This window comes from Brassica napus, chromosome C1 (assembly GCF_020379485.1).
Source record: "Brassica napus cultivar Da-Ae chromosome C1, Da-Ae, whole genome shotgun sequence".
Lineage (NCBI taxonomy): Eukaryota > Viridiplantae > Streptophyta > Magnoliopsida > Brassicales > Brassicaceae > Brassica > Brassica napus.
This window is the reverse complement of record NC_063444.1, coordinates 12,219,056-12,233,105: the sequence shown is the minus strand read 5'-3', so window position 1 is coordinate 12,233,105 and position 14,050 is coordinate 12,219,056. Positions and strand designations below refer to the sequence as shown.

At 37.8% G+C, this 14,050-nt stretch overlaps 2 protein-coding genes across 2 annotated transcripts; both read left to right on the top strand.

Annotated features, from left to right (window-relative positions):
* The first annotated feature begins 4,842 nt into the window (after positions 1 to 4,842).
* Positions 4,843 to 6,030, top strand: LOC125579809 (uncharacterized protein At4g02000-like). Its single transcript, XM_048743664.1, has 2 exons — positions 4,843 to 5,418; positions 5,536 to 6,030. Exons 1-2 carry the CDS (start codon positions 4,843 to 4,845, stop codon positions 6,028 to 6,030), a joined length of 1,071 nt encoding a protein of 356 aa, XP_048599621.1.
* Positions 6,031 to 7,842: 1,812 nt separating this feature from the next.
* On the top strand, positions 7,843 to 8,642 carry LOC125579808. Its single transcript, XM_048743663.1, has 2 exons — positions 7,843 to 8,160; positions 8,205 to 8,642. Exons 1-2 carry the CDS (start codon positions 7,843 to 7,845, stop codon positions 8,640 to 8,642), a joined length of 756 nt encoding a protein of 251 aa, XP_048599620.1.
* Positions 8,643 to 14,050: the final 5,408 nt, after the last annotated feature.

Genomic DNA, 14,050 nt, shown 5'->3' with positions numbered 1-14,050 from the left:
CATACACAGTGCAAAAGAAAGAATGAATTCCTTAGCTATATATAGAAATCAGCCTTAAATTTTTAAGGAGTATATGATTTATAACTGTTGGGTTAAATGGCAATGTCAAATGAATAAAAGACATTTGTCAAAACTATACTTGCTAAAAATAAAACGTACATTTAACTGAAAATAGAAACATAGAGGGGAAAATATAATAGCTGACGTGTGTCGTCGACAACAACAAATTAACACTTTGTAACGCAAATACAATCATTTTAGAATTTGGTAAAGCTTTTTTTAAAACGTCTACTTACTGCATTTCGTAAAAATAACGTTGTTTTGACCCAGCAAATTACACGAGATTTATGTTTTATTAAGTAGCCCATTAATTTCATTTTGAATATTCAACCAACAAATGATTAACGTGAGTAAAGAGTTAAACTAGAAATTTAGTACTATTACTTCAAAAACAAAACAATAATTTTACATCAATATCGGAGCTAAATCAACAGGTGATTAGAAAGAAAATCTAGAATTTAATTTAAATAATTTTGACAATTATCTCTGGCGAAAAGAGGGCGGCAATACCAGCATAAGTCAAATGAGTGAGATATCGACACGTGTTTCTATAAAATCTGGTCCAATCCAACGGCTGGGACGTGCCTTTGGGAGCTGACAAAGAGAAAAAAACATGTCACAGTATCATCCTAATAAATTAATTGTAGCAATTATATAAATTGATCTCGTAATTAGAGATTCAGGTCACGTGATACCGGAGACACGGCCAGTCCTACTTTTGACCAGAACACTTTAATTACTAACTAATGGCAGGTGATTAAGTCTTTAATCTAAAACCTCCGTACGAAGCTCTCTTCCCGTATTTACCATTACCACAGGGGTGTTTTGGTCATTATCACCGCCCAAGTTGCTTGTAAAAATCGAAAAACCGTTACGGCTAGTTCTTTACTGTTTTAACGTTTACCCAGTCCCTGTTATTACAGCTGGTGGCTAACGTGGCAGACAGCAACCTAGGACGTTGCGCCAAAGAAAAATGTACAGTAAGTTTTGGAATCACTGTATTAGTAGGTTTTAGTTTTTACTAATCATGATACTTACTTAAACAATGATGTTTCAATGGTATTGTTATAATTATTATACTCTAGTTATATAAGTGTAAAAGATATTGGAAGCCCATGCTATATTGCCAAAGAAAGCAGCTAAGTTTTCATTGCAGGGTATGTGAACCATGAGCCAGTTTGGTGGTCTTGTCTTTCCCTTTGCTTATTTTATTTGCGTCTGCTATGCTATACAGTTTCTGTCCAACATCTCTAATATACATAATGTACAATATCATATATGAGTATATGACCGTATATACTTTAATTATTTGGCTATTTGAAGTATTTTATCTGTTATTTTAAATATGTATAGATTTTAAACGTCATTCAATCATTCATATATAGTGTAACAAAATATAGTTGTACTTTTTTTTTTTTTTTTTTTTTCACCGGAAGTATTTGCTATCATTAAAAAACCAAAGTCAACAATACAAAAGTCCAACCGGGCAAGAAACAAAATATACAAACGGCCCAACAGGCCCAACAAAAGGAAACCCCATCGAAGAACGCGGCCGACTCGATCACCACGCGTTAACATTTGGCGTGGCCGGGACACGTGTCCACCATACGAGTCACCACCGATCTTCAGCCAGCAGAACGATTCCGGCGAAGGTCTAATCGGCAGATCCACCGGAAACACACCGGAATAGGATCTCGTTCAAAAAACCTCAACGAAAGCGATAACAGAATTGAAGGCGCTTGAAACTTGAGCGTGAGATCTACCCATAACCTCACGAGCCAAAGGATCTTTCTTCTTTGATGAAGTTCCAATCGAGAGACAACGAACTCAAACCAACGAGAGTCGAACCGATTGAAACAAAAAGCTTGAAGAAGAAGAGATCAGACAACCGGGATAAACGAAAGATGCTCAACCAGAACCATCTTTACGCTTGATCGAGTCAAACACAGACTCACGTTTCCAATAGAATCAATCGTCTTCAATCATCCCTCAACCATCGAACATCGAAACCGAGGAAGGAGAGTCGATTGCAAAGGGGAAGAACAGAAACGCCGGTCAAAAGAAACCGGGATAACCCCGGTGAGAGCCGCTGTCAACACCAAAGGGGCATGACACGGAGACAAAAGCCGGCGAAGCGGAACTGAGGAAGCCACCGCCACCCAGAAACAAAAGCCAGCCGTCCAACGCTGGAGGAGAACGCGAGAACGCCGGAGACAAAATCCGGTCGGTTGAACCGAAGCCGGAGAACTAAAAGGATGATGTCTCTCACTCTCAAACAATCTCTAACCTCTCTGAAAGATTTTTTCAATTGATAAGAGAGTAAGAAAAACGAGAGAGAACTCTCTCTCTAGGAGAGGAGAGAGAACTCTCTATCTAGGAATGGAGAGAGAGATATAGTTGTACTTTTAATTAATGTGGGTGATTAAAATTCTCAGACCTATATATTTTAAACATTATTTTAAAATGAGTAGAAACGTAAATAGACTACTGTATATCACTACACCGGTCAAATCTGGGAATCATCCACTAGATGGTCTAGATGGGCAAATTAACTTTAAGCTATGTAATTATTCAGGAACCCCATAAAAGAAAAAGACACTAGTTTGTAATTGTACAGGTGATTAGGAGAGGCAAAAGACAATAAATTTTCATTTATCGACAGATCAAATTTCGTTTATGGAAACTATTACTAAAATAAATACTTCTTTTTGGGTCAAAACTAAAATAAATACTAGGATGATGAAAATGAGCTGGTCCACATCGTTACGCAATCATAAGTGTTTGTGTCAACGATAACTCCATAGAAATTCGATCTCGCAATGTGCAATGTACACATTTTACGTGAAAATCGGAAGTATTTGTTTTTTTTACTGGACAAGCAAAAATATAGCGGGAGACCATTTTGGATGAAAAGATGTCTTACATAATATATTGAAAAATGAACGGCAAACAAAATAAAAAGTTACAAATAACATTCTGTAAACCAAAATTATACGTAAAATATAACTTTCTATAGTTTAGTTTAAACAATTTGCTACTTTTATTGAATTCAAAAACACAATATAAAAAATCATAAAATGTTACTAGGGAGCAACTGTAAATAAACGAATGTTTATGTAAAAGGATAACCTATAATAAAAAGAATAAACAACTCAAGTTTATAAAAACTATTAACTAATGTCAGGTAACTTTATGATGATTTTTTATAATGCACAACTCTATGTTCCAGTTTACCCTGTGTTTGGTTAGAACCAAGTTGGAATAACTTAACAAGATTGAACATAACCAGATGATATAACGGGTTCGTTAAATAAATATGTTCCACGTACTTCTCTCGACAACATCACTTTACTTAACTTTCACCATAAGTAGTATAAACGTGTATATATGAAACGGATGATGTTGTTGAGCTGAGTTATAATAGCTTATGGCCTTAAGATCTCTCACCGAATATGAAGGAAAGTTAGAATCTGAAGCCAAAGAAAACATAGACCGTACGGATATATTTGTCCAAGAATACACCGATCTGAGAATACAAGAACACTCGTTGGACCGACGATGATACACTGAGCGCCATTGTGGGAGCCACCTTTCATCTACTCTCTCCGTTAGTCCGCTAACGGCGCCGGTTATCTCTGTTCGAGGCCTTTTCTTCTATTCGGTCCACTTGGTCACTTCCTCCCCTCATGTGACGGCTGACGTCCTATTCTCAGTTTCCTTTTTGTTTTTATTTTTGTTTTCTCCTTAGTTTTTGTTTTTTTAAAGGGCCATAAAATTAAAACCCATGAACTTTGACAGTGGAAAAAATGAGAAACTAGGACTCTGACTTTAAGCACTTCTAGAGTAACAAAATTAGATAGAAAACCTTTTTACTCCTTACTCTACAAGTTTGCCAATCAAGTAAAAATATTATTTAAATCTTTTCTTCTAGTTACTATTCAGACATCCAGATATAATAAAATCTACGCACAACTTTACCCTCTGGTATACAAGAGTAAACATATTTACTCCAATTTTCTTTCTTTCCCACTTTTATTTTTTCACATTTTTTGTCTATTTATTTTTTTTCCATTTATTCTAAAACATCCGATCACACTCTAGATGTATAATTGTATAGCACATATGGCGCAACGGAAATGAAGTAACTAAAACTAACGCCCACTTACTCTCATTTTCCACCAGTCAGATAGAAAAGAAAAAACGTCTACTTACTCCATGAAGTCTTTTCTGGGCTCTCTACCGGAAATCTCTAATTTCCTTTTTTAAATATCTTCCCTCACCGTGAGTGGAATTCTCCTCCGGCACTTAGTGTTACAGTTGTTCTTTGATTCCTTTTCAAAACTCCCATAATTTCTCCTCTCATTAACTTCCGTTTTTCATTACCTGCACTAAACTTGCCTTTCTTGTTACCCAAGATTCGCTGTCAGATCTTTTTATTTCCTTTTGTGGATTAATTAGTGTACGCTACACAATCATCATGATCTATTCGAGTCAATTGATTGACTATTGCGTAATCAAAGGACTTGTGGATTCAACTTTCTCTAGCCTCTCCGTTCAAGGCCCTCCACCTCTCCTCCCTGCTCTGTTGTCGGTTGATTGCCTCACCGCTTCTGACATGGCGGATTTGCTTCACAAGAGTTTGCGAGCTATGAAACTTGATGAAGAAGAACCATTGACTCTTCCTGACACCCCCGTTTTGGAGTTTATAATGAGAACTCCCTGAGTATCTTGGGTCGCTTGCTCAATCCTGACTGCCAATCTACGTCCAGGATGATTGAATACATGCCGACTGCCTGGCGTGTTTATGATAGGGTCCGAGGGATTGCTCTTTCCAGGGACCGATTCCAGTTCGTGTTTCAGAGAGAGGAAGATCTTGAAATGGTGCTTAAAGATCGACCTTGGTCGTACAACCATTGGGCTATGGTCCTCGAACGCTGGACTGACAGACCATCTGAAGATTTCCTCCAATCTATGGATCTCTGGATTCGCATACGCCATATCCCGGCGATCTTCTTCAAAATTGACACTATGTATAAACTTACGTCTGAAGTAGGAAAGGTTGTCGAGATAGCGTATGATCTGAAAGTGTCGCACACGAAAGAATACATCAGTGCGCTGATCACTTTCAACACTGAGAACCCCGCTAAGGCGTCTAGAAGACTCAACCTACCTAAAAGGGGCTATGTGGCGATCGAGTTTGAGTACGAGAAAATTCATAAAAGATGTTTTCACTGTCTGAGGTTGACTCATGAAAAGATTCGTTGCCCACTGTTGAAAAAGGATTTTCGGTCTTCTAAGGCGATGAATGTTGCTCGTGAGGAAGCACATCTTAGCTCTCAACCTGCTAAGACTATTGGGGTATCTGCTCATGGCTCAGAGTTTGGACCCCCTGGATTTCCAGTCATGTTCCCTGAAATTTCAGAACAGGATAGGCGCAGTGCAATGGTCTATGTATCTCATGCTGATGAAACATAGCGTAATGCTCGGATCCAACGTGTCCGTCAAGCTATCACATATGCTGCTAGAGCTCCTCCGGTTATTTTAACCAAGATCACCCCGGACCTTGACAAGGGGAAAGGGCATGTGTTTGACTACCCGGATATCAGCTCACTCCTCCAATGGCATGCGACTAAAAAGCTAAAGATCACATCGTCTGCGCGGCTGACTCTTCTGGAGAATGAGAGCGAAACAGAGTCCTCCACTGCCTCTCTTCCTGCTTTGCTTCCCCCCTTTGATATCACTACGGGTTTTCAGTTAGGGATATCCTCTAAGGATCCTACTGCCGGTGATGGTAAGGGTGATAAGAAAGCAAGACGTCGCCCACCTTCTGGGAAGAGAAAGACGCAAGTTCGAGCTGTTGGGACTGCAAGAAACTCAACCCAGAATGAAGAAAACAACAGAGAGAATGGTACTAAAAAGAAGTCAGACATGTCTACGCCTTCCTCGTCAGAAAGATCTACCAAAAAATAAGAAATTTTGATGGCTTCCGGTTTGAAGCTGTTGCCATCCCAATGAGCATATTGAGTTGGAACTGTCGAGGGGCAGGAAACACCGAGACAGTTCATCGTTTAACGGAAATGCGTAAAGAACATTATTCGGATTTCTTGTTTCTCATGCAAACTAAACAAAAAGATAGTTACATGATTGGTTTACAAAAAACTCTTGGTTACGATAAGATGTTTACTGTGGCGCCGGAAGGCTTGAGTGGAGGACTAGCAGTGTTGTGGAAGGATTATTATAAGGTTGAGATTTTGTCTTCAGATAAAAGGATCATTGATATGAATGTGGAGATGGGATCTTTGTTTTTCTTCTTGTCTTGTGTCTATGGAGATCCAGTTAGAAACATGAGGCGATTGGTGTGGGAAAAGTTAGTGAATATTGGCTTGACAAGATATCGTGCATGGGTACTGATTGGTGACTTCAATGAGTTGCTAGATAACTCAGAGAAGTTGGGTGGAGCAGTTCGAAATGATTCCACTTTTTGGGACTTTAGAAACATGGTGGAAAATTGTAAGATAAAAGAAGTAAGGTCAACTAGGAACACTCTTTCTTGGGTTGGCTGGTGTGATAATGTATGGGTTCAGTGTAGAGTGGACCGCAACTTTGGGAACGATGAGTGGTTTCAATTATTCCCTCACTCCAGTGTAGACTATATTGATATGTGGCCATCGGATCGTAGGCCTTTGCTTCTGAAGTTTGTATTGGAACCTTTTGATCGTGGTGGGGCCGGTTTTACGTTGATCGGAGGATGGTAGGGAAGGCTGGCTTTGAGGAAGTGGTTCGTCGAGGTTGGGACAGCTGCGGTGGTGATAACTCATCCATCATGGATCGACTGTCAAGGTGCAGAAAAGAGCTATCGCGGTGGAAAAGATCTTCACAGTTCAATTCTAAAACTCGTATTCAGCGGTTGCACCAAGCGCTTGAGAAGGAGATTTCCAAGATCAGGCCTAGTGCTCGGTCTATGCGCCGTCTTAGAGTGCAACTTGCTGAAGCTCATCGAGATGAAGAAAGGTATTGGAGACAGAGGAGTAGGGAGCAATGGTTGAGAGAAAGAGACATGAATACAACGTACTTTCATAATGTTGTTAAGGGAGAAAATCAAGAATAATATCTTGATGCTCAAAGATGAACAAGGAACTGACTTTTTCGGAAGGAGCAAAAGGCAACATTGCTGTTGAGTACTTCATAGAGTTATTCATGAGCTCGAACCCGGTGGATCTTGAATCCTTGTTTGAGGGTTTCTAAGGAAAGGTTACCGCAGACATGAATGAAGCACTTACGAAGGAGTTTACCGCAGAAGAGATAAAAAGAGCAGCCTTCTCGGTGAAGGGTAGCAGTGCTCCTGGTGAAGATGGGCTCACTGGAGTATTCTATCAACAGTACTGGCACATTGTTGGTACTCACATTGTTGAGGAAATTCAGAGCTTCTTCTGTAACTCTTCCCTTCCTCAAGGGTGGAACCATACTCAACTTTGTTTGTTACCTAAAGTATCCAAGCCAGACACTATGAAGGATTTGAGGCCGATAAGCTTGTGTTCGGTCCAGTACAAGATTATTTCTAAACTTTTGTCTGAGCGTATGAAACCAGTTATGCCAATTCTGGTATCTGATACGCAGGGAGCTTTCGTCGAAGATAGGCTTATCTTGGATAACATCATTGTTACTCATGAGATGGTTCATGGTTTACGAACTAACAACTCGGTTAATGAAAAGTTTATGGCTATCAAAACTGATATGTCAGAAGCTTATGACCGTGTTTAGTGGAACTTCTTGGAGACATTAATGGAAAAGATGAGCTTTGCTAGGAAATGGGTATGCTGGGTTATGGCATGTGTGAGCACGATGTCATATACAATCCTTCTCAACTGCCGAGAACATGGTTTCATTAGGCCTGAACGTGGAATTCGTCAAGGCGACCCAATCTCTCCATTCTTGTTCATCATATGTACAGAGGCACTCGTGAGTGTGTTGAATAATGCAAAAAGTAAAGGACGTCTACATGGTATTAAGCTTGCTGTCGGTGGACCTTTGGTTCTTCATTTGTTGTTTGTTGATGGCAGTTTGCTGTTGTGCCAAGCGAACTTGATGGAGAGTGTTGAGGTTCTCTGTGTCTGAACATATATGGTGATGCGTCTAGTCAACAGATTAATCCATCTAAGTCTTCTATAATATTTGGTGAAAGAGTTGAGGAGGGTATCAAAGCAGACATCAAACATATACTTGTTATTGATAAAGAGGGAGGCGAGGGCACTTATCTTGGTCTTCCTGAAGTTTTCAAGGGTTCAAAGAGGAACATACTGAACTTTATCAGAGAAAGACTGCATAACAGAATCCATAGGTGGTTTGCGAAATCACTCTCGCCAGGGGGTAAGGAAATTCTTATCAAGTCTGTTGGTCTGGCACTCCCCATTTATACGATGTCAGTTTTTAGGCTCCCTAAAGACCTATGTGCTAAGCTTACTTCAGCACTACGGGATTTCTGGTGGAGTGATGGAAGCTCTAGACGTAAATTACCTTGGGTTACCTGGGAGAAGCTATGCCAAAGCAAAGAGAATGGTGGTATGGGGTTTCATGATATATAACACTTTAACCAAGCGTTGCTTGGTAAACAATCTTGGAGAATACATACGACCCCAACCTCTCTGGTAGCTCGAGTATTAAAAAGCCGCTACTTTAGGAACTGATCTTTCCAAGAGGCTTGCATCGGTACCCGTCCTTCCTATGCGTGGAGAAGCATCCTTCGTAGAAGGGAAGCTATGAATTTGGGATTGACAAGGAGAATAGGAGATGGAAAGGACTCAAATGTTTGGTTAACGAACTGGATCATGGATACTAGTGCACGTCCTCCTATGTATAGGCAAGACAGCCTTGTTGATCTTACGTTGAAGGTCTGTGATCTCTTTATTCCTAATGCATGTATGTGGGATAAGGACAAACTGAGAGAGACTTTTACACCAGAAGATGTTGAGCGCATACTCATGATCAAACCATGGATTACAAGATCTAATGATGATGTTTGGGGTCTCACAAATCACTTAGCATACACAACGCAAAGTGCCTATAAGCTATTATCTGTGGTCCATGAGCAGAACAACCCTGCACATAGGTCTCTCCCTCCGGTGGAACAACAGCTTTGGAAGAGTCTATGGAAGCTCAAGACTATGCCAAAAATTCGCCATTTCCTCTGGAGAGTTCTATCGGGTGCCATTGCAGTAAAGGAAAGGCTCAGATCGAGGAACTTATTTACAGACACGGCTTGCAAAACTTGTGGTCAAGGTCCTGAAACGGTTTGTCATATCCTCTTTACCTGCCCTGCTGTTGTTGAGGCTTGGAAGATTGCTCAAATACCACCGCCAAGAGGTGGTTTCTCTCCTAACTCTACGTTTCTCAACTTGTACTATTTGGTGGCCTGCACAAAGAAAAGAAACGCCAAGCTGGGGAATTTTAAAACCTTTCCTTGAATCCTCTGGAACTTATGGAAGTCAAGAAATGAACTGGGGTTTGAGAACAGTAGGTCCTCGGCTTTCTCATGCGTTACTAAGTCAGTGGAAGAGGCTAATATATGGTTCCAAGTGAACAACGACACATGTGTTCCTGGCCATGATATTGCACAACCTCTACCTCTCTCTGATCATTGGGTTAGGCCTCCTATGGGATTCTTAAAATGTAATATTAGCTCGGCTTGGGACCATCTCTCTGGTCTGAGTGGAGCAGGATGGCTATTAAGGGATCATCAAGGAACGCCTCTAAACCACAGTAGACGAGCTTTCTCTGAATCTACATCTAGGAGGGAGGCGGATCTCAAATCTCTGCTTTGGGCAGTCGAAAGCATGGTCAACATGAGACTTAAAAATGTTATTCTCGAAGCCTCATCCATTGAGTTGAGAGAATCGCTACTTGAGCCTCATCAGTACCCAGAGTTGAAGTCACTTATAGAACGCATACTGCTTCTCTTCTTTAGACTAGACTCTTGGTCACTCATACATGTCCACGGATCGAGAAACAGAGTGTCTACTGCTATTGATGTGAGTATTATAGCTAACTTCCGCACCCAATCATATGTTGCTACTGGAGGCCCTAGTTGGCTATCGCATACCATCCTCTCCGAAGCACAAGCTGTGTGATTAACCTATATGTGTTGCTGCTGGAAGGTTTTACTTATCATGAGTACATATCTCTGTGGATTTTCTCCTCTGTCTCTGTTATTGGTACCTACTGGTATCTGTGTTTTGTCTTTCTTTATTATCTGTACTCTTATACGTTGCTTTTTGGGACTTTGCTATTGAAACATTCAGTGTTAAAAAAAAAGATTGAAAAGAGAAAACAATAAACTTCCCTTACATTATATTGTTTATGAGACACGATTTTATTCTTCATAAATGTAGATGAATTTGGCGAGATAGATATTTTAACTTTTTATTTTTTAATTTATTTTCACTCATTTAATTTCAATTCAGCTATATTCTACCAGTCGCATCCTAGAATAAGAAATATTTAGTTTTTCGAAAAAACGCTAAATAATATCTAAAGAGAATAAAGTCATACTTTGGGACAGAGAAAGTTTCGGTGATCAATGCAAAATAACACGAATAGCAGGGTAGTTTGTGAGTTGTGGTGATAAGTATTATACTTTCTCAAAATTTTGAAATTAAATCACACTGAAATAATATAGTTTTGATATTAAAATGATTTTATGGGCTGGAGTTGCCCTAAACAAGTGATTGTTGAAATTGTTTTCCACAAATTTAATTAAGACTTAAAAAAATATTTAATTAAGCGTTTATGTATTATTGATATGTAAAATATGAAAAGAAATAAAGGTCTCAATAATACCCAGTTATCCTTCTTAAAGGTACGCTGTGTACCTCTGGAAAGTGCGTCAACGACGCTGGTGATGAACATATTAAGGTTAGCTTAACTTGAATTATTCGTGAAAAGGAGCTCACAATCATACGTCTTTGTGTTGTTTAATGAGTTAGGTTATGGCAAAATACATATTTGAAGACTGATTTTTGAAAAAATCTATTTGGATTGATATTATTATTATATAAAAATATATACGGCTTGCGGATACTTAAAACGGACTATCAATATATAGTCTATGCAAGTGTATCGAATAGGCTAAACATTAATATTGATATATTCTTCGTCACAGTTTTCTTTCAAAAAAAATCATTAATCATATCAGGCCACATAGTTATCAAGTTAAAAAAAGTTTCTGCGATGGTAGATCATGTCATCTCTCTGAGAACTCCTACACTTGGATGCTAACGCATTTCGATCCTACTCAAGGCCCGGCAGACGTAGAATTTCGTACGGACTAAATGACTAGTGAGTAGTGAATGCTGACAAAAAAATAAAAAGACTAGTGAGTAGTGGCTCATTCATGTAAGCTACAGATACTTCGTAATGTTTTTTTTGTTTGTTCATGACTGTATTTTTCACTCATTTTATTGTTTTTTTTTTGCAGTGGAGTTGGAGATTATCTTATCTATTCAAATGTTAAGATAAAAACTTATACTAATCTATTATGGGAATGTGAAATATATAAGTTAGAGAAGAGACATAAGTTTTACATTTTTTGTTTTGATCAAGAGACAAGTTATTTTAATTGCAGATATTTTAAGTGAAGTGGAGGTGGGGTGGGCGGTGAGCTAGCAAGTGATTGTCACACTTTGTCATGTAGCGAAGACAAATATCAATAAATATTACCATGTTCAGTTTAGGGAACCCTCAAATTATGGCCGAGTCACGAATTCCTTTCCACACTTCCTCACGACCCTATTGCCGGCCAATTATATATGTACATCAACCCCTTTTTGGTTGTTAAATACAACCATGTTGGGTTTGCAAATGCATTGCATAATAAAATTAGATTGGCTAATCTCACTACTAATTAAATTTATTAGGTTAAACAACGTTTAAAAACCATGCTTGTCGCGAAACCGTTGTCCGCAATCAAATTTTCTTATGATAAAAATATCTGAGAACCAGTTCACTATTAAAGATGTAGACATGGGTCGTAATGGTTCATATAAATAATTGTAAACTTTATATACATGATTTTTTATGTCATTGTTTAATTTGTGGAAAAACTTCGACAAACTACACATATTCCCATGAGATAGTAATGTATAAGTTTTGTTATTCCCTTATATTCGGTGTCATGAATGCAGAGTTTGAACCGTAACGTTCGGTTCCATATAAAATACTTTATATACTTCATGAGAGAATTCATCAATCTTATAGATTGTATGAATATTGATTTCATTATATACCATTTGCTAGGATGTTTTTTCATTAGAAATGTGAATACAACTACATTATTTGTAATATGTATAATTATCCATGTGGAAATAAAAAAATTTATCCATAAAGAATACTATAATACTAGGAAGACGAAAAAAATTTCGTTGGATATATTGTTTCTTAGATTTCCATAGTACGGCAACAGTAAGAATGATCTACATGTTACAAGAGGTTTTGAGAAACCAAGTAGAATGTAAGATTCATTCTGAAAACACATAAAATGACAAAAAGAAATACGAAAGGTATACTTTATAAACCATTCTATTTTTTTTTGGGAGCAAATATAACCATTCTAATTAAGTTTTTTTTTCAAAGGAGAGCAGAAGAAAGAACTAAAGTGAATGTACAGTGTATATAGTTCATTAGCCTGACCCCGTATTTTAAGGGACAACAGGCAGCTAAATTTAAATATAAGTTTGGCTACATTAGTCGGGGAAAAAAATCAAAAACTTTTTGGAGTTAGAAAACTCATAGCACAGGGATGATAGACTAAAAAGCTTTTCAGTTTTACCAGGAAACCTGGAACCATTGGTCTGTAATCGTTGTTTTGGAACAGGCATGAAATTGACCTTTTATTATCACTAGTATTTTCTAATTACATATCGACAAATGAAAGTTGTTTATTTATTGCCGAAATTTAAATTCAATAATCAACTCCGTTTGTGTAACTTGTCAACACAAATCCAAATAAAGGTTTGACTCTGACTTGAGAGTAACATATGAGTAAGTGGATGTTGAGTGTTATGTCTATTCTCATTGTATTTCTTCAAATATATGGAGGGACGAAAGAAAAATAACGTAAGCAGACAAATAAGTAAATAATAGATTAAAACATCACAAGAACAGAGGAAATAAACAACTGATATACAGTTCGAAACTTATATTCAACTAGTTTTCACGTATGTCATTTAAACATTCGAATTTGCCATTCATATCGCATGCTGCGTTGGTCAGCATATAAAGTTCCATGTTCGTTCAAAACAAGTAGCATTCAGCCTAGTAGTCTTCTGTAAGATGTTAGATTACTTAAGTGAGATTATACTGTCTAATTAACTTTCACCACTGTCCAAAAAAGCTGACATTTTAACAGTGGAGTAAACAAAGAACATGTTGATCCAACGATTTTGTGGGGACGTGGGGATTTATATAAAATTGACATATACATACATACATTTGAGATTTATTTATTTTGTTTTTGCATTCTAAGTTTATAATTTCGCAACTCGGAAAGAAGAAGAACTCTATTGCAGTGTTTGAGCAAAAGACACGTCGTTTTCTAGAATTAGACAAATCATATTCACGTTGTAACTTGCCTTATCTGTCACCTTCCTATTGTAATCTCTGCCACCTACCTGTTCCTCCTCCAAAACACAATCACGATTCACGACAAAACAATGTTTCAATTTTGGCTGACTCAGAAAAATGCTATTTCAGCAAAGTAGCAAGTATCGAGATACAAATAATTACTTTGTTATTGGGTCTAGAGTATGTCCGAAAAAAACTCTATTTTGAAGTTTCCAAAAGTCTATATTCTAAATCAAAAAATGTTATTTTCCAAAAGCAAAACTTCAAACTCAACTTTAAAACCATTTGTATTTTATAATATGGTCTTTATATTTAGCATAACTAATATGAATTCATAAAAATTTTGTAAATAACTAGCACATATATAAACATATTA

Bases quoted from the DNA above. Each gene is read 5' to 3' on its own strand.
- LOC125579809 (XM_048743664.1), top strand. From the start codon at position 4,843: ATGCCGACTGCCTGGCGTGTTTATGATAGGGTCCGAGGGATTGCTCTT. The intron at 5,419-5,535 runs GTATCTGCTCAT...GATGAAACATAG, and splicing joins AACCTGCTAAGACTATTGGG to CGTAATGCTCGGATCCAACG.
- LOC125579808 (XM_048743663.1), top strand. From the start codon at position 7,843: ATGGAAAAGATGAGCTTTGCTAGGAAATGGGTATGCTGGGTTATGGCA. The intron at 8,161-8,204 runs GTTCTCTGTGTC...TCTAGTCAACAG, and splicing joins ACTTGATGGAGAGTGTTGAG to ATTAATCCATCTAAGTCTTC.